The sequence below is a fragment of the Rhincodon typus genome, chromosome 3, assembly GCF_021869965.1.
Source record: "Rhincodon typus isolate 14 chromosome 3, sRhiTyp1.1, whole genome shotgun sequence".
NCBI lineage: Eukaryota > Metazoa > Chordata > Chondrichthyes > Orectolobiformes > Rhincodontidae > Rhincodon > Rhincodon typus.
Window position 1 is genome coordinate 68,887,698 of NC_063334.1, and position 20,863 is coordinate 68,908,560.

General features: G+C 40.4%; 1 protein-coding gene across 4 annotated transcripts in view; it reads right to left on the reverse strand.

Moving 5' to 3' along the window:
- The window catches only part of hsd17b4 (hydroxysteroid (17-beta) dehydrogenase 4), a 104,015-nt gene that overhangs the window by 39,997 nt on the left and 43,155 nt on the right, over nucleotides 1–20,863 (reverse strand). For all 4 annotated transcript variants that reach the window (XR_007266160.1, XM_048620616.1, XM_048620632.1 and 1 more), the window contains exons 11-14: nucleotides 20,125–20,253; nucleotides 10,483–10,592; nucleotides 7,959–8,192; nucleotides 5,231–5,282 (exon numbers count right to left, since the gene is read on the reverse strand). Coding sequence is in view for 3 of the 4 variants with exons in the window: in XM_048620616.1 (XP_048476573.1) it covers nucleotides 5,231–5,282; nucleotides 7,959–8,192; nucleotides 10,483–10,592; nucleotides 20,125–20,253 (525 nt within the window). In the remaining variant the exon portion in view is untranslated. The remainder of the gene's footprint in view (nucleotides 1–5,230; nucleotides 5,283–7,958; nucleotides 8,193–10,482; nucleotides 10,593–20,124; nucleotides 20,254–20,863) is intronic.

The window sequence follows — 20,863 nt, forward strand, 5'->3', positions numbered from 1 at the left end:
GGGATGAGGTTGGTCGGTAGGAGATGGAGGTGCGGCTTGAGGTGGGAGGAGGGGATAGGTGGGAGGAAGAACAGGTTAGGGAGGCAGGGACGAGTTGGACTGGTTTTGGGATGCGGTGGGGGGAGGGGAGATTTTGAAACTTGTGAAATCCACATTGATACCATTGGGCTGCAGGATTCCCAAGCGGAATATGAGTTGCTGTTCCTGCAACCTTCGGGTGGCATCGTTGTGGCACTGCAGGAGGCCCAGGATGGACATGTCGTCTGAGGAATGGGAGGGGGAGTTGAAATGGTTAATACATAGTTGGGTTTTCTCTTCACCAAGGAGGACACACATAATATCCCAAAAATGTTGGGGAACACAGAGTCTAGAGAGAGGCAAAAATCAGCTTTGTGGGGAAACTCATTGGATTAAAGGCTGATAATCTAAATCCTACAGTACTTAAGGAAGTGGCCTGAGAAATTCCAGATGCATTGGTAATCAGCTTTCACAAGTCTATTGACTCTATCTCCTAGAGACTGGAGGGTAACTAATGCAACCTCACTGTGTAAAAAAGGAGGTAGAGACAAAACTGTGAATTTGACACCAATTAACCTGACAACAATAGTAGGGAAATTGCTAGAGTGCATTAAATAAGATTAAATAAGATAAATAAGATGCAGAGTACTTGGAGAACAGTGACAGAGATTGGACAGAATCAGCTTGGATTTACATGAAGGAAATTATGATTGACAAAATGTACTGGAATTTTGAGAGTCTGTAACTAGTAGAGTTGATAAGGGGGAGCCAATGGATATGATTTTTCTTGACTTTCAGAAGGCACTTGATAAGTTCCCGCATAAGAGATTATCATTTAAAATTAACGTTCATTAGGTAGTGTACCGACATGGATTGGGAACAGGAAACAAATAGGAAATAAATAGCTCTTTTCCTGACTGGCAGGCAGTCACTATCAAGGTACGGCAGGGATCAGTGCTAGAACTCTATTTATTCACAATAAATATTAATTACTAAGATCAGAGAAGGAAATGTAAGTTTTTTGACATATAATCCCTACAGTACGGAAGCAGGTCCTTCGGCCCAACATGTCCACACCGACCCTCAGAGCATCCCACCCAGACCCAAACCCCTAATCTTCACACCCCGAACACTATGGGCAATTTACCATGTCCAATCCACTTCGCCTGCACATCTTTGGACTGTGGGAGGAAACCGGAGCACCCAGAGGAAACCCACGCAGACCCGGGGAGAATGTGCAAACTCCACACAGTCAGTCGCCCGAGGGTGGAATCGAACCCGGGTCCCTGGTGCTGTGAGGCAGCAGTGCTAACTACTGAGCCACCAAGCATGAAGATGACACAAAGTGGGTGGGAGGGTGAACTGTCTAGAACATGCTGAGATGTTTCAGTGTGATTTGGACAAGTTGAATGAATGGGAAAATACATGGAAGACATAGTAAACAATGGATAAATGTGAGGCTATCCACTTTGATAGCAAAGCAGAGGGCAGATTATCTAAATGGTGAGAGATTAGAAAGGGAAAAGGTGCTTATACACCAGTCGCTGAAAGTAAGCACGCAAGTGCAGCAGAAACTGAAGGAGGCAAATGGTATGCTGGCCTTCATAATGACAGGATTCGAGTACAGGACTTTGGTGAGACCACATCTGAAGTATTGTTTACAGTTTTAGACTCCTCATCTGAGGAAGGATGTTTTGGCTAAGGAGGGAATGAAGCAAAGGTTTACCAGAATAATTCCTGGGATGACAGAACTGATGCATGAAGAGATTGGTTAGGACGACATTCATTAGAGTGTAGTAGAATGAGGGGTGAATCTCATAGGAACCTCTAAAATTTTAACAGGACTAAAACAGGATAAATGCAGAGAGGATGGCTCTAATGACTGGGGAGTCCAGAACCAGGAGTCACAATTTAAGGTTATCAGGTCAGCCATTTAGGACTGAGATAAGAAGAAATTTCTTAATTCAGACAGTGGTGAGCCTATGAAATTCTCTGCCACAGAAACCAGTTGAGACCATAACATTGAATGTTTTCAAGGAGTGAGATATAGTTTGTTCAAACCAAAGGGATCAAAGGGTACGAACAACAAGTGTGAACAGAGTACTAAGTTGGATGATCCAGCTACTTTGCTACCTCAATATGTTGCTACGCTCTTAGAGCATTCAATGAAGGTCATTAATTATTTTTCTTCAGCTGGCTACCAGTCAAATGAGAATATTGACTTGCTTGAAGATTTCATATTTTTATTTATCATTTTGCAATGTTTGTGCTAAGAATAATGAATTAATCAATATATATTTACAGCTTATGAAAATTACAAACGTTGCTATTAGTGATCAGTAGAAGAGACAGCCAGGGTTCAGTGGTAGCATTCTCAGAGTTAGACAGTTGTGGATTTAAGTCCCATTTTCTAGATTTGAACAAGGAACCCAAGCTGACATGACAATACTGAGAAAGTTCCACACTGTCTGAAGTGCTATCCTTCCGATGAGATGTTTAAAAGGCAGATGAGAAAGTCACTGCCATTATTTGAATATCCCTCATTCAATATCTTTAAAACATATATTTTCTCACATTAACATTCCCTTTTCTGTGCGTAAAATGGGTGCCACATTTCCAATACTGCAATGCTGACTGAGCTTCCGAAGTTTTTTATCGGCTTTAAAGTTCTTTGGGATGTCCAACAAAGGGCAGAAAAAAAATTGGGAAACTATGCATCAGCAACATTCAATATTGTCTGCTCTATATAGTATTTGTGCACCAGAAAGTGCTACAAGACCACTGGAAACCTCTACTCTCTTGGCATCAAAACACTCAAGAACAGAGATAACAAGGTGTAGAGCTGGATGAACACAGCAGGCCAAGCAGCATCAGAGGAGCAGGAAAGCTGACGTTTCGGGTCTGGACCCTTTTTCAAAAGTCACACACCCACAGTCAAGAACAGGAGGAGTGAAGATAAAGGCTAGTCATAAATGACAAAATACAGCTTTTCTTTCACAGAAATTTTCCGAATTACAGCAATGATACAAAGTATTCTGAGATAACAAGGTGTAGAGCTGGATGAACACAGCAGGCCAAGCAGCATCATAGGAGCAGGAAGGCTGACGTTTCGGGCCTAGACCCTTCATCAGAAATCCTGAACTCAGTAACATTTGCCTTGACATTCAAATGTGCTTTAATTTCTTTTATCTGACATATGGAAAGACAGAAGCCAACTAATAAGTGCACAGGAGGGAAGCATAGAATTGGTCCACCAGTCTATTTAGCATGGTGACTGCAAACTGTAGATTCTGGTAGCAAACTCCATAACACCTGACCACCCGGTTAGGAAGATTAGCCAACAAAGACACAAACCAAGTGCAAGTTTTGGAAGGGTGGGTGGGATAGTAAATGAGGTGGTGTTGACAGGTAGTGCAGTTTTAATTTGGAGCTAGAAACTAAGTGAAACACATTTCAGTTACATCCCCTCATATGTGAATGGCCTTATTCTATTGTTTGACCTTCCCCACCTTCATGTCAGCTCATCTGCTGGTGAAACACTTCAGCACAGCTTAGTGAGCTCTGAACTTTACTATTTCAAACTCTTCCAGCTGATATCAATAAATTTGAAGTTATTTCAAACTTGCAGCAAATTCCATTCCACTACCATCCTATGTTTGCAGATCAATATCAGCTTCCAGTCTTGATTTTAAAATTCCAAACCTTTTTTCCAAATCCTTCCATAGCTTTGCTGCACCCCCTCACCCGTCACACCCACACGGTCTCTCATCTTTGACATCTCTTCCAACACTTCAACGCTCCAAGATGTCTGCTCTTCTCTAATTCTGGTTTACTGTGTATTCCCAATCATAACTGCTCTGCCATGGGTTACCTAGAACCCATACTTTGGAATTCCCTCTCTGCATCTGTGTCATGCTATTTTGTTATTCTCCTTTCAGACATTTCTTCAAACCTCTTTCTTTGAGCAAACCTTGGTCATCTAACCTAATATCTCCTTATGTGACTTGGTGTCAATTATCGTCTTTTAACTCCACTGTGACTCTACTGCAAGTCAGATACTTTAGAGACTTTTAAGCGACTTTTGGATAGGCACATAGAGGATAGTAAAATGTAGGGTATGCAGGGTAGATTGATCTTAGTAGGAGAACAGGTCGGCACAACATCGTGGGCCGAAGGGCCTGTACTACGCTGTACTGTTCTATGTTCTATGTTCAATGAAACCTTCGGACATTTCATTCTGCTAAAGCATCGCAGAAATATAAGTTGACATTGTTGTTTTACAAGATTGCCGTTATTAGGTCAGATCAGGTAGAAGTGGCAGCCCTTTACTGAAGGACAGTTGAGTTTCACAACAATCCAGATGCTTTCATAGACAGTTTTCTTCCTGCTGCTAGGCAAGAAAAACCATGATTTCTTATGGTTTCAAGTTCACACCTTCTAGGTTGTAAGTTCAATAACATACCCACTGGCTATGCTACCATTTGCTGTAATCAAATTCTTACCAATAACATTTCACTTCAATAGTAGCCTCAAGGCAAAGCTAACCTCTGTAAAGGTCTTTCAAATGTAATCTGTCAAAGTTCTCACTGATGATTTTCACGTTGCACTCACAGGCAGCGTTGGGAAAAATTGAATCAGAGATAGTAGGAACTGCAGATGCTGGAGAATCCGAGACAACAAGGTGCAGGGCTGGATGAACACAGCAGACCAAGCAGCATCATAGGAGCAAAAAGGCTGACGTTTCGGGCCTAGACCCTTCATCAGAAACGGGGGGAGGGAAAACATGCTTTTTAGGATGATACAGCAAAAAATCTTTTGGCCAACTGTGGCCATTCCAGCTCTTTGAAGGAGCTATCCAATTAGTTCCATTCCACTGCACTTTCCCCATAGCCCTTTTTTTTCCATTTTCAAATATATCCAATCTCACTTTGAAAGTTGTTATAGGCTACCTATTCAAGATCATCAACAATTTTCTGCACAAAATAAAAATCTCATACTTTTCTGGTACTTTAGTCTTCTATTTGTTTCTTCTAATTATTGACCCTTTGCCAATGGAAACAGTTTCTCTCTGTCTACTTTTATCAAAAATCTTGCACTATTTCTCATCCTTTATTGAAATGAACAGTTTTGAAGGCATATATCACAAGAATATACACTGAAACACAGTAGTGTTTAGATTATTATTCAGGAGGAAATCTTCCAAAATTATTACCTGAAGTTGGTACTGGTTTGTACATCTCCAAATATTGCTCACCATGTAACACCTGCAACATGTACGAACAACCCATTACATAATTGTGAATCCTTAGTAAGGCCAGAAAGGAATGTTTTCACAATCTTCACTTTTATATACTTTTTGCAAAATAAAAGTTTGTCATTCTCCTAAGACAATTCAAAAAATAAGATTTTTTTAACAGACAAATGATTTCTTAAATTGGTGTTGTCCCAGTCGAAGTCGTGGTTCTCCTTGTCCATGTGGATTGAGATGAGTGAGTATTGGTCATGTCTTTTTGTAGCCAGTTGGTGTTCGTGTACTCTTGTTGTTAGTTTCCTTCCTGTTTGTTCGACTGGGACAACACTAAGATCCTGGGACAGGCTAGGCAGAGACAAGCACAAGAATTCTGGAAGCATGGCACTCCATGAAGCATGCTATTAATAAACACATTGAACTCGACCCCATACACATTCCACTATGGAGGAAACCCGGAAGTGAGGCAACCCATCGCAACGGACCCCAGAGTTTAAAAACCAGGCGGGAAAACACACCGACGCTTCATCAGAGGCTACACTGAGGATGTTACCAAGCACGGTAACGAAACATCTGCGGAACAACAAACCAGCTCGGCGAGCCAACCAACCTCAACAGTACAGATCTTTATTCATTAGAGTTTCAAAGATCAAGGGGTGCCCTTATTGAAATACACAAGATTCTGAGGGGGTTTGGCACAGTTGGTGCTAAGAAAACATTCCACTCAGAGGGGAATCTTGGACTGAGGACATTGTTACAGATTAAGGGGACACTCATTTATAATTAAGATGCAAAGGAATTTCATCTCCAAGAGGGTAGTGAGTGCCTGGAATCTTCTACATCAGAGTTGTGGAGGCTAGATCAATTAAAGTATTTAAAAGCAGTAGACAGATTTTTGAAACATCAGGGAGCTAACAGCTATGCTAAACTGGCATAAAGAGGAGTTGAGCCATGATCTTGATGAATAGTGGAACAGGCTTGAGGGGTTGAATGGCCTTCTCCTGCTTTGTTTTATATGTTCTTATTGCAAAATCTACATGGTGCACTTCCTAAATATTATAGTAATTTTACAAATTTGTTCCTGAACGTCGTATTTGATATTAAATCTTTCAGGTATAATCCAATTAACATTGTGTACCAAAAGTTAAAATCCTGGAACACTTCACCCCTAATGACTTAGGTGCAAGTGGACCCACAGGACCTTAATGGTTCAAGAAGGCAACTCATCACCAACTTCTCATTAGCAACTAGAAATGGCAACAAATGCTGGCCCAGTCAGCAACACCCATATCTCCTGAATGAATTTTAAAAAAATGGTTATCCTTAGTCTATGATTGGTAATGTTCTTTCTGCATCCCAACACCTTGAAGATACGCATGGGGCTGGATCTTGGCCTACCTTCTCAACAATTGATTTGAAAGCAGAGGGTCTTGTAAAATCAAGCAGATGGATTTCCAATGCTCACTCAGCCCCAATCTGCCTGAAATTTTGCAAGGCCACATTAAGGCCTTACAATCCATCCTTGCCAGTATTTTTTTTTCACAGCAAGGGAGACCACACCATGCAGGAGGCTTTAGCTGTGAAGTTGGTGTTGGCACAGTATGGAAAGTTCCTACTTTATGGGTTCTCTGAGTGCATCAGAGGCATCTTCCTCTTGCAAAACATCAGCTCTTACACCATCCACTAAAGTTCAAAATTCCCCATTTTAATTTCCCTTATCACAGCCTCTTAAACCCAATTCCCCACACCCCTCCTCACTGGAGCCTACCAAATTGGCCTAAGAGAAACCCCAGGCATATCCAAGTCTGGGTTCATCTTTATCAGGACTGACAACAGAGGTCACCACTCCCACCTGATGCTTCTAGGACTATAAAGCTGCTGGTCATCCAAATAGTCAGCAACTCTATAAGCAGGACACTTTCAAGATGACTTCAGCATCTCGTTAAATCCAGTCCATCTGATCAGTGTAAGATGTACTAAAACTATTACACCTCCCAGAATCTGACGATGTACTTTCATAATATTAGAGATTCAGCATTACATTTATATAATTTAGTCCCCAAACAGTAGCAGTCTAACTTTTCCTTTGATTTCAGTCAAAAAATATCCCCTGGTTAAACCTCCCTTGGAAATATTAGATGCGCTATTTGCCAGTGGAAAAACGATTTATCAAACAAACCTACTCCTCCTCAGCATTTAAACTGGGACTGCTTTTTCAACGAGGTGCTGATCTTTTTAGAAATCTTTATACACTGAAGACACATTAAATTAAAATATACACCAGCAGGAATTCCATCATTTCAAGATGAGCGTGGAGGGACTAAAGGAGAGTTGGTTTTAAAATGGGTTAGTTCATAATTAAGACTTCCAAATGGGTGCTTACAGGAGGAACAAGGCATCAAGGATGTTTGTGGTAGAATTTGTACAAATAAATACAAAACTTCTTCAAATTGAGACGATGAAAGAAATTGCATTTGGAAACTTGAGAGAAAGTACATAATAACAACTTCACAGGTGATATAAATATGAAAATGTATCAGATGCTTTGAAATAATATTTTAATACAGTGTTAGGTAATGGTGCAACATGTTAAAGTCAGTTCCTCAAGCTGATGACAGGATCATACAAAAAGCTAGCTTTGTAATTACACACAAATTTGTGCAAGATTGTCAATAAAACAAGCTACACTTGCCTTTGTGAAGTCAATGTTCAGTCCAGGAATCGATGCAAGAGCACCATTCATGAAACCTTGGGCAGGAATTACCCCAAAAGTAGGCAAACAGGAGAATTCTTCGTTTCTTTCAAAAAGGAATTTCAAGTGGTCTGGGTCCTTTGTTGTCATGCCAACTCCCAGAGCATACAGAATAGGCTCCAGATTGGTGTAGGTATATTCAGTGAAAGGAATTTTTTTACCTACAGCTTCAGCCTATAAGTTAAAAAGACACATCAAATCAAATATTTCATTTTTAAAACATTTTAATTAAGTCATTCAGGAAATCGAAAAAATTGTAGTCTCAAAGTGATTGCTTAAAGGAAAAATAACACTAACTGTATTGAGCAGCTCACTGGCTAGAATTGTGCAGTCCCATTCTCTCAAGAACAAGCTAGCAGGTTTGCAGGAGAGCAACATAATGTGCAATGGCATAAAGAGAGGGTACCATGCCTACCAATTACCTGTGTTGACTGGAATTTTAACAGTGACAGGACAAGAGTAAGGTGGCCTCAATCAAGGCCTATACATTGCCAAATAATGGTGTCTTATGGGCATCTCCATGCCACCTGTGATATTTTACTACTTCAACAATGTAGCGCCTCTAACACAGAAAAAAATCCAATTCATTTCAAAGATGCAAAAAAAACAAACTAACGTCAAACAAAGGAAGACATATTTGCAAGGGTGACCAAATGCTTGGTCACATGCAAGACCCTGAAAGAAGCCTTGATTTATTCACTCATGGGATGCAAAAAATGGTGAGCATCATACCCATACACCAATTGATCGTCCATAACCCATATGCCCTCAACAAAGTCATTTTCTTCAAGCACAGCACTTCACATAGCAGCAATGTGGCAACATCTAAGGTAAGTTGGGAGTTCTAGTACAAGACAGAAATTGCTGCAGAAATTCAGCAGGTCTGAACATTCTGAAGGAGGGTTACTGGAGCCAAAATGTTAATTCTGCTTTCTCTTAACAGATGTTGACAGACCTGCTGAGTTTCTCCAGTGATTTCTGTTTTTGTTTCAGTTTTCCAGCATCTGTAGTATGCTGTTTTATACTAGCAAGTTCAGAATTTTGGCCAAGTAGCAATGAAGGAAGAGAGATACATTGCCAAGTCAGGATAATGCATGATTGGAACAGGAACTTGGAGGTGGCAGCGTTTATGTGCAGCTACTGACCATTTCTTTTTTGATGGTAATCATCTCAATTTTGGAAGGAGCTCCTGTGGTGGGTAGCCACAGTACACTTTGTATATGCTGCACATTGTCACCATGCTGTGCCTTGGGTGGAGGGATTGAACGTTTAAGTTGATGAATGCGTTACCAATCAAGCACATTACTTGGCCCTGAATGATTTCAGAACTGCACTCACCCAGGCATATAGAGAGCACTTCTTCACAACAATAAAAAGTTCCATTTTCTATGGTACAAAGAATCATAGAATCCCCACAGTGTGGAAACAGGCCATTTAGCCCTTTGCATTCACCTTCCAAACAGCATCCCACGCCGACCCAGCTTCCCACCCTATTGTTGTAACTCCGTACTGACGAAGCCTGATCTACCTAGCCTGCACATTCCTAGACTCTATAGATACTTTATCACAGCCAATCCAGCTAACCTGCAGATCTCTAGACACTATGGACAATTTAGCATGGTCAATTCACCTAACCTGCACATCTTTGGAAACACGTGCAAACATGGGGAGAATGTGCAAACTTCACACAGACAGTCGTCCAAGACTGGAATCGAACCCAAGTCCCTGGCGCTGTGAGGCAGCAGTGCTAACCACTGAGCCACCGTGCCACCCCAAAGGTCTTGGGGATTCAGAATGCAAATCACTGCAGAATGCCCAAACTCTGACTTGCCCTTGCAGCATTTGTGAGATTGGCCTAATAAAGTTTTTTGATAAATGATGAAGCCTTTGCATGTTGATGGTGAGAATTGGACTGAATGCTGTGCAATTATCAGCCCATAACCCCACTTCTAAAATTAAGATAAAGGAATTTCAAAGCATGGGACATGGATGGCCAAAGAGAAGAAAGGGCACAAGACGATAAAATAAAGAATGTTAAATAGAAAGCGAAGATTATAGAGATGAATGCTGCTTCAGTGGGTGCTAGGGAGGCACTCAAATACAAAGATGAAGGTTTCAAAGATTGAGATGCTGAGGTAGAGCAGAAAATAAAATCTGAGGGAGGTATGTATGAAAGACAGAAATAGAAGCAGTGAGCTCAACTCATTAGCAGTAACTAAAATGAGATATTAGTGCTGGAATCAGTGTTCATGAAAGGATACAGCAGTCAAAAAGGTCCAAATAGATAAATTATCAAGATTATTTATGAATCTTCAGAAAAGCTCTGATGGACAAACAAAATAAGATTACATTTAAACATTAAATATGTAAAGCTCCTTTAAAATGCCTAAGTAATAGATTACTGAACAAGTCAGTCTATATAGTAAAATGACATTGGCACATTATACAACTACATGAGACCTACTGGATTGATGCCTGAAGTGCTTGTTTGTTTTGAGCCACTAGTAGGATTTGTTGACACTCCTCGTTTTGTGTTTAATTTGTTCAGGACTTCATAAAGGTTGCTAATTGATTCTGCAATCAAAATACAAAAGTGGAACCAGAATTAAACTCATGATAACTAAACAATTTAAATTCTCTATAACCAAGCTTAAATTCCAAAATTTCTTGGAAATTGACCCATTAAGGGGAAATCAAAACGAAGGTCTATTAATGTCAAATAGGAACCAATAAATCCAGTAAGGAATTCTGGAGACATTTCTTTATTTAAAGACATGACCAAGATGTAATAAATGGATACAATGATAGGGTGAAGTGCAAAATGGTGGAAAGAAGCTCATGTAGCCATAAACCAGTTCAGTGAAACATGAGATTCTGTGTTCTAACTCCCATGAAACATTGTCATGAGCTAGCAGTTAGAGTTAGGTCATTTCTGGCAACAGCATATCTTTTTTTTGAGTTATCTTCATTGGGTAGCTTCTCAATTCATTTATCATTGAGAAGTAACTCATTTCTGTTCTTAATCATGAGTGCCTTTTTTAAAGCAGAACTATACATGTTGCTGCACTGATGAAATTCAAATTTGTGACTGGAAGACGAGCAGAATTCATATGTTATAGGGAGTCAAACAAACAATATCTGTAATGTACTGTATTTGTTTAGAAGACCTCCATTGGATGGTTTATAAAAAGGAATCAAAGTAAAACCTGCAACCAGATAAGAACTGCAAGTCATTCAATCATGCCTTAAAACAATTATGCTTATTATGGGCAAAAAGAGGAGAGATAAACTTTCATTCATCTTAAAAATACAAGTTAAGTAAAACACAATGTAGTAATATCCATTTATTTGCAAAGTTTAAAAGGCATCTAGAAATATACATAAATTCAACTTACCTGTGTTATTTATACCCAAAGTGTAAAAAACATTCAGGAAGTTTTATGAATAAAATAATCATTACAATCTGATGCTGTGCGTTCACATAAAAGGTTGAGCTAAAGATTTGAATTAGAATAAAATGCACTGGCAAGACTTCAGAGCTTCACCTTCTCCCTCATCAATGTAGCAAGTGCTAGCATTAGTTCCTTCCAATCACCAGAAGGAACATGTGGCATTACTTAGAGCAGTAATGTTCAACTGCATTGATAAAGTCACAAGAAACCTTTACCAAAGAGACAATCACAAGACCAGCACAAATGTCAGGCTGATTTGTACATTTTCTGATTTATCATCAATGCTCAGACATACTGATTGACCCATGTTGAAACTAAATTACAAACACATCTTTTTTTCTTTATAACATTCAAGACACAACTGAATTAAATGTTATAATACCACCTTGGTCATGTCATATTAACTGTTCTATACTAAATAGAATTCCAATGTAAAACAAAAAAAATAGAAACATAGAAATTAGGAGCAGGAGTTGGCCATTCAGCCCTTCAAGCCTGCTCTGCCATTCATTACAATCATGGCTCATCATCCACCTCAATAGCCTGTCCCTGTTTTCCTCCCCTATCCTTTAATCCCTTTAACCCCAGGTGATATAAGAAACTCCTTATTGAAATTTTACAATGTTTTTGCCGTGACTGCTTTCTTCGGTAGGGAATTCCAAAGGCTCACCACGTTCTGGGTGAAAAAATTTCTCATTTCTGTCCTAAATGGTTTACACCATACCTTCACACTGCAAATCCTGGTTCTGCACATCCCGCCATTAGGAACATCCTTCCTGCAACCACCCTGTCTAGTCCGGTGAGAAACCTATAAAATCCGAGATCTCCCTTCATTTGTACTGACACCAGCAAATATTGCGCACCAGTATTTATTGTGGAGAAGGGTATGGAAGATGTTGAATGTGGGTGAATAAATACTGACATCTTCAAAAATGTCCATACTATAGAGGTGGTGGTGGTGCTGAACAGCTTAAAATGCAGAAAAGTGGATAAATCCCAGGACCTGATCAGGTGTACTCTAGAACTCTGTGGGAAGTTAGGGAAGTGATTGCTAGGCCCCTTCATGAGATATCTGCATCATCAGTAGCTACAGGTGAGGAGCCGCAAGACTGGAGGTTGGCTAATGTGATGCCACTATTCAAGAAAGGTAGTAAGGACAAGGCAGGGAGCTATAGATTGGTGAGCCTGAAAATAGTGGTGGGCAATTTTTTGGAGGGAATCCTGAGAGACAGGATTTACCTGCATTTGGAAAGGCAAGGACTGATTAGGGATAGACAACGTGGCTTTGTGCATGGGAAATCATGTCTCACTAACTTGATTGAGTTTTTTGAAAAAGTAACGAGAAGGATTGATAGGGCAGAGCAGTGGACATGATCTATATGGACTTCAGTAAGGCGTTCAACAAGGTTCCACATGTTACACTGGTTAGCAAGATTAGATCACACAGAATAAAGGGAGAACTAGCTATTTGGATACAGAACTGGCTCAAAGGTAGAAGACAGAGGGTAGTGGTGGAGGGTTGCTTTTCAGACTGGAGGACTGTGACCAGTGGTGTGCCACAAGGATCAGTGCTGAATCTGGAGAAACACAGCAGGCCAGGCAGCATCAGAGGAATAGGAAAGCTGACGTTTCAGGTCAGGGCCCTTCTTCAGTTCTTGCTGTCTCAGTGCTGGGTTCACTGCTTTTTTATCATTTATGTAAATGATTTGGATGTGAACACAGAACGTATGGTTAGTAAGTTTGCAGATGACACAAAAATTGGAGCTGTAGTGGACAGCAAAGGAGGTTACCTCAGAGTACAGATCAGATGGGCCAATGGACTGAGGAGTGGCAGATGGAGTTTAATTTAGTTAAATGTGAGGTGTTGCATTTTACAAAGGCAAATCAGGGCAGGACTTATACACTCAATGGTAAGGTCCTGCGGAGTCTTAGAGAACAAAGAAACCTTGGAGTGTGGGTTCATAGTTCCTTGAAAGTAGAGTCACAGGTAGATAAGATAGTGAAAAAGGCATTTGATATGCTTGCCTTTACTGGTCAGTGTATTGGATATAGGAGTTGGGAGGACATGTTGAGGCTGTACAGTTCATTAGCCAGGTCACTTTTGGAATACTGTCACCCTGTTGTAGGAAGGATGATGTGAAACTTGAAAGGGTTCAGAAAAGAGTTACAAGGATGTTGCCAGGGCTAGAGAGTTTGAGCTATAGGGAGAGGCTGAATATGCTGGAGCTATTTTCCCAGGGCAAGTGGCAAATGGGACTAGATTTATCTAGGATAATGGTCAGCATGGACAAGTTGGGGCGAAGATCTGTTTCCACGCTGTACATCTCTATGACTCAAAATAATCAATTAAACCTCTCCTCATACATCTGGTCTAATTTCCCAGTAATTAGTCTGGTAAACCTTCACTACTCTCCTGTTATAGCAAGGAAACCCTTCCTCAGATGAGGTGACAAAAACCAACACATCCCTATTCCAGATGCGACCTGACCAGATGTGGCAAGCTATTTCAGTGCCTGTATTTGAATCCTCTCACTATTTACATTCCTGTTTCTGCTACCAAAGTGGATAGCCTCACATTGATCCACATGACACTGCATCTGCCACGCATTTGCCCATTCACTCAGCCTGTCTATATCTCACTGCATTATCTCTACATCTTCTTCACAGTTCACCCTCCCATCCAGCCTTGTCATCTGCAAACCTGGAGTTATTACATTTCCATCATCCAAAAATCATTAACATATATTGTGAATAGCTGTTGTCCTAGCACTAATGGTAGCCCATTAGTCACTGCCTAACATTTGGAAAAAAGACCCATTTATTCCTGAAGAATTTTCTGAAGAAAAGTCTAGACCCGAAACGTCGGCTTTCCTGCTCCTCTGATACTGCTTGGCCTGCTGTGTTCATCCAGCTCTACACCTTGTTATCTCCTACTATCTCTGAAACCATTTATTCCTACTGTTTGTTTCTTGTCTATCAACTATCCTAACTACTTCCAATCCCATGTGCTTTAATTTTACACATCATTGTGTGGCACTTTGTCAAAAGCTTTGAGAGTCCAAATAAACCACATCCACTGGCTCCCCCCCATCAATTCTACCACAATAAACAATTATGAATGCAATGATTTTTACACTACTTTTGGATAGTCTATCCTGTAAACCTTTCACAGTTTGCTCCCAGGAGTGTTGGCATGTACAATTCCAGCCAATGAACTCCACAATACACCTAGAGAGCTTTCTTTCCTCGGGAGAATCACTCTGAAACTACAGCTTTTCCCATTTATCGATGGGATTTTATCCTGTATGGTGCAGGTCCATTTGACCCTTCTCCAAAAGTAATTTTCATCTGTCTTTCTTTTTCCTCCACTAAATTCCCCCTCCAACCCAATGTGGTTGCTGGGCCCTCAACTGAATCTGATGCATTCCCCACACTCTGTTCCCACCACATTCCTCCCACCAATAGCCAGGATAAAGTTCCTCTTCTTCACTCTACCCTCCCCACTAGTCTCTGTATTCAGCAGATCACCCCCCTCCATCCTGCCACCCTTGTGTGAGTTAACTGCTAAATACATTTCCCCTCCTCTCTTAACATATTATAGATACTATTCCTCATTGGCACTCTGGTCGACTCCAATCATGGACAACACTACCTGCCCTTCACTCAGTTTCTTTTGATGCAACCATACAAGATGAACACAGGGGTTAGCACTTTCTCCATCCTCACAGTCCAAGTGTCCAAATACCCCTTCCAGGTGAAGCAGAGATTTTTGTGGACTTCTTTCAATTTCTCAGTTGAATATGCAGTCTTCACTATATTAGAGACACCAGACAGAAACTAGGTGACCGCTTTGCAGAACACCTCAGTTCAGTCTGCCAATTGAAAAGCTGATCAAAGTGAGAGAAAATGCATATAAAGCTAAAGATTAATGGTTGCCTAGAAGAGTAAGATCTTTTTAAGCAATCATGACTAAAAAGAGATATTAGAATGTGAGATTAAACTAGCAAGAAATAAATACTAAAAATCTCTACAAGCACATAGAGAGAGCAAATAGTAAATCAAAGAAAGTGAAATTGAAGAGTTAATAATGTGAAAACTGGAAAGTAGCGGATACTTTGAACAAGTATTTTGTAATTATCTTCACAGTAGAAGGTATAAAAAGCATCCAAGGAATAGTTAAGCAATGAAAACGAAAAAAAAGAGACAGGGACTTAAATCAATGACCATGACTGGAAAAAAAGACTAGGAAAACCAGCAGGACTAATGTCAGACAAGTCCCTCAAAACCTGATGGCCACCATCTTCATCTCCTGAACATCCGAAGTTCAGCAAACTGGGTCTGATAGACAGGATTGATGCAGGTCAAATGTTTTCCTTGGTTGGGGAGTTTAAAATCAACGGGGAAACTTTGATAAAAAGGAGGTGCCATGACGACCAAGATGAAGAAAAATTATTTTACACAGAGGTGGTGAAGCATTGGGATTCTCCAACACAGAGGGTAGTGGAGGCTCAGGGAGTTTTAGGGGAATAGCAGGATGCAGTTGGCGTAGCCCTTGGCAAGTCAGAAGTTCAGTTTAACAGCTATCCAAGATTGAGACCAGGTTTTCAATTCCTCTAACTTTCCCTGGATATCTATTAAGTGAGTCAGAACTTAAAGAGCTTTCTTGAACATTTCCATGTGCAGCGGAATTGCCCACTGGAATTTTCAATTTCCCAGAATTCTCTCAAAGTCAGCTGCAGTTCTGGGAATTTGCATGGTTCTGACATGCAACTCCAGTCTAAGCTGCTGAAACAACTGTCTAGTGATTGGAATATTTGGACCGAAGTCAGAATAAATGAGTCAACTTCAGGTTGGGAAACTAAATCTTGGAAAACTAAAGCGATTAGAGCTGGGACCTCAACTATTAATAATCTACATTAATGGCTTAGGTGTAGGGGCAGACTGTATTTGTTGATAAAAGGAAGGTAGATAGAGAAACAAGTTGTAAAGAGGGCACAAAATTATGCAAAGGGATATAGACAGGTTGAGTGGGTGGACAGAATTGACAGTAGAAAGTGAGAAAATTTCTTACTTCAATGAAAAGAATAGAATAGTATATGCAACAGACGGATCAAGCTGTCCTTGTACGTAAATCACAAAAAGTTAACATACAGCAATTAATTAAGAGGTTAAAAAATGTGTTAGTTTTAAGGCACAATTGCCACGCTAAATGGTATAGACTTCGAACAGATTGAGCAACTCAGGTCTAGGCTGCTGTGGGTCATCAGCAGCAATAAAATAATGCTCCAACATAATCGGCAGTCTCGTGGCCCAGTATTTCATCACTATTATAACCAAGAAGTTAGGAGATCAACCCTGGATCAATGAAGACTGAATGAAAGCATGCCAGGAACACAACAGGCATAAACTAAAAATGAACGTCTTAGTTTGGTGAAGCCACTGGACGACCTGCTTTGTAAATACTAGAAGCAACAATTCATAGACAGTCCTAAGCAATTCTACTTGAAAAATCTAGAGTACAAATGCAGGGAAATCCTGCCACAGCTCTACAGGTCATTGGCAAGACTATACCTAGAATGCTGTGTGCAATTTTGGTCTCCTTATTTAAGGAGTGACAAACTTGGATTGACAGCAGCTCAAAGGAGGTTCAGGCTGATCCCTAGGATGAAGGTGTTATCTTATAAGGCTACTGAAATAACTCCAGAGGCCAGTATCCTGTCACCGAGTCATCCTTTATTTACACATGCATAGTACTTGACATTAGTCAGCCTACCTCAGAACCAGCTCTCTGACTCTCTGTTTATATCTGTCAGCCAGGATTCCCTGATTGGACTAGATTAACCGTCCCTGTTCTGTGAGGTCCATCTGGCTGACCTTGTTACAATCACTACATCCCGCCCCCTCTGAGTTCAGGCCTGGTCTTGTTCTTTTCTTGGGGCATTTTCAAACCAGATCTGGTTCCGCCGCCTCAGCTTCGGATACGGGTGGTGTGTACCGGACCGCAGCCTGCCTCTTGCCCAGACAGTCTCAGAAGAAATTCATCCTCTTCTTCAGGCGATAAATGCATCAAGGCTGCGACATCGCAGTGTCCATCTCAGGCTCTGAGGTTTCTTTGGATGCTTGAGGATGAGGGAGAACCCAAGAGTTCCGACAGCCCTTTCAGCTGTTCTGAGGGGTGGGTATGTTTTGCTCCTGCCCGTTTGAGAGTTTGCAGCTTTCATATGGTCCACATGCTTGTTCAGAACAGCTCCTGGTTTAATTACTGAACATTTTTACATTTCCCTTTATCTGTAATTTGCAAAACAATTTCCAACAGCTGCTCTATTCTCTTTTTTGTTTATTTTCCAATTATTAAACTTGCCTTCTCCCCCTCCTCCTTCCATTCTTCCCACCACATTTACTTATTCAAAATCCTCGTGACAATTATTTATACTTTTGACTAGAACCTGGTGGAGTCAGTTCCAAAATATAATTCTTTCCTAGTCCAGTATAAGTGCTAATGTCAATAAAATTAAACTCCTCTTTTCCACCACATTCCTTGCGCCATGTATTCACCTCCATAATCAGTTTATTGCGGTGCTAAATTTTATGTGGCTTGACTGCTAATAGATTTCAATCAAAACACTCTCATTTTATTTTGGCCTGCACAGGTAATTGAACTGTATGGTGTAAAGACTGAATCTTTAAAATTTTTCTTTACTTTTAATTGTGGTCTAGGAGAGGATTGTTTTAAAACCAAGGACTGTGTAGGAAACTGCTGCACTTTTGTAAACCATTTCCTCATTGTGAATTGCATTTGGTCTGTTACTTTGCAAGAGAAATCAGATAAGATGGCACAGCACCAGGATGTGCACACACAGAAGTCTGGCCAGGAACAAGTAGCTGATTGGTTTCTGCAATTGTGATCCGATTGTTCATTAGCTCACCGAGCTGGATTTTCACTGGATAGTCACTTTGTCCCAGTCAAACTGATGGCCCTTATTGTCTGCGTGTATCGAGACAAGTGAATATCAGTCGTGTCTTTTTACTGACAGCTGGTGTTTGTGTATCCTGGTCATCAGTTTCCTCCCCATTTGTCCAACGTAATGTTTATTGCACTCTCTGCATGGTATTCTGTATATCATGTCGTGACCCATTGTGGATGCAAAAGATCATCAGCCTGACAATATACTCTGACTTGTTCCTGAACAGCTGAACAACTTGTGGGTGTGAATGATACAGGGCAGAGTGGAAGAAACGCTCTCTCTCACTCTCCCTCTCATACAGTAAATTAACTCAAGCCTGAAATCAGTTGGGTTTTCTCTCCCACACTTGATGTAAGCTGTTGATTCTAGCAGGGACTGAGAGACTGAACAATTAATGTGTAAATCCCCATGAATCCTCATACTCCTTCTTATTTGTGTTAGATTATTCGGTCACTTCAGCCCCTTTGTGATCCTGTACATCTCTGAGAGGTGACCAACATCTACTGCAAACTGTCCAGATACTTCCCAACCTCCATTATTTTGTACTCCAGCTCAATGTCTCTGTCTCAAATTTCTCTCTCAGAATCACCTACTGCAATAAATTAACCAATCAACCTTTATCTTTCTCTGTGCACTCATTTACAATAAGTACTAAAACACTGGACAAAATATTGAATAATTACTGTCTCAAGTTTGTGCATGAAACACAAAGTTAGCGCACAGCTGTAGTAGGTAATCAGGAATGTTAATGGAATCTTGGCTCTCATTTCAAGGGGGTTTCAGTATAAAAGGGAAGTCTTACTACAACTGTACAAGGTACTGGTGACACCACATCTGGAGCACTGTAAGCAGTTTTGTTCTCTTATTTAAGGAAAGATATTGTTTCATTGCAGGCGGTTCAAAGAAGATTCACTAGGATGATCCCTGGTATGGAGGTTTTTATCTTATGAACTAAGGCTAACCAAGTTAGGCCTCTAATCATTGCAGGTTAGAAGAAAGAGAGGTGATCTCATTGACACGTACAGGATTCTTAAGGTGCTTTACAGGGTAAATGCTGAGAGGATATTTTCCCTCATAGGAGAGTCTATAGGACCAAAGGACATAGCCTCAGAATAAAGGGGTGCCAATTTAAGACTGAAATGAGGAGATGTTTCTTCTCTCTGACGGCTGAGAGTCTGAAACACCTTGCCTCAGAGAGCTTTGGGTCAGAGACCGTGTGTATACTTAAGGCTGAGAGAAACTGATTGTTAATTAGTAGGGGAATCAAGGGTTACGGGGAAAGAGCAGGAAAGTGGATGTGACGTGATCCTACTGAATGATGGAACAGACTCAAGGGACCACACAGCCTACTCCCGCTCTTGTTTCTTATGGTCTAAGCTTACACAAACTGCTACAAATAAGGGAACAAAAAAAAAAAAGCAGCCCCCCTTTGCTCCTATGAATTTAATTCCGACTCATCAAATTCCCATGCTCATGATTCACATTGTTACAGCCACTCTTTCAAATACCCTCTAAAATTTACAATTGGTTATAACACTTCGAAGCTAAGGGCTACACTTGGTAATATCATTCCTTCTTTTAGCCACGTTATTAATTGCATATCATTTCAGATCTGTTTCCAGGCAATTCTGAACATTTTCAGAATTCACAAATTGCTAACTTGACACAATCTCCAATAAAAATATATACCTTTGTTGCTTTTGGGTTTAGTAGCATTCTCGAAGTCACAAATTTGGTCCCAGCTGTCACGCACTGCCTCAGGTGTCATTTGTTGATCTTCCTGTCTTACAATAGCACCCAATGTTCGTTCCCAACGCACTGACAAAAATTAAAATGCATTTACACAGTTAATGACTCACAATAGAAATGAAGCTAATTGTTTTCAAGACTCAAATTAAAAAGAAAAAGACATTGATTTGAAATTCAGTTTCCATTTGCAGACAATTCTCAAGAACAATATTTGAATAAGTATCTGCCCTAAAAACACATAAAATGTAACATTATTAAATTAAAATTCTAAATAAGCTGAGCCTTCAAGTGTGTTGCTGATATCGGGCTTCAGATATATCACTTGGTTTAAACACATTAGTATAATGCATTCATTAGAAAACCAATCTTGCAAAGAAATAAATAAATTTCACTGAATGCATCACTGCTCAACACAAAATGGATTTGGCTCTTGCCACACTGCATTTTCATAGAGTTGGAGACACTGCATGGAGGGTTCAAAATTCCTCAGGTTGCTGATCCTCAGCTGTAGCCTTCAAGTTTATGATTTGTGCACTCCCAACCTGGCCAGCTCCTTTGCAGGCATCTGCAGGTCCTTGTACTCCACAATTTTCATGCATGCGAACCAGCTTTTCAAATACCCATGGCTGAGGGCACGCAGGATGTGTCACAAACCACAGCCTGAAAACGGTAATCTTTT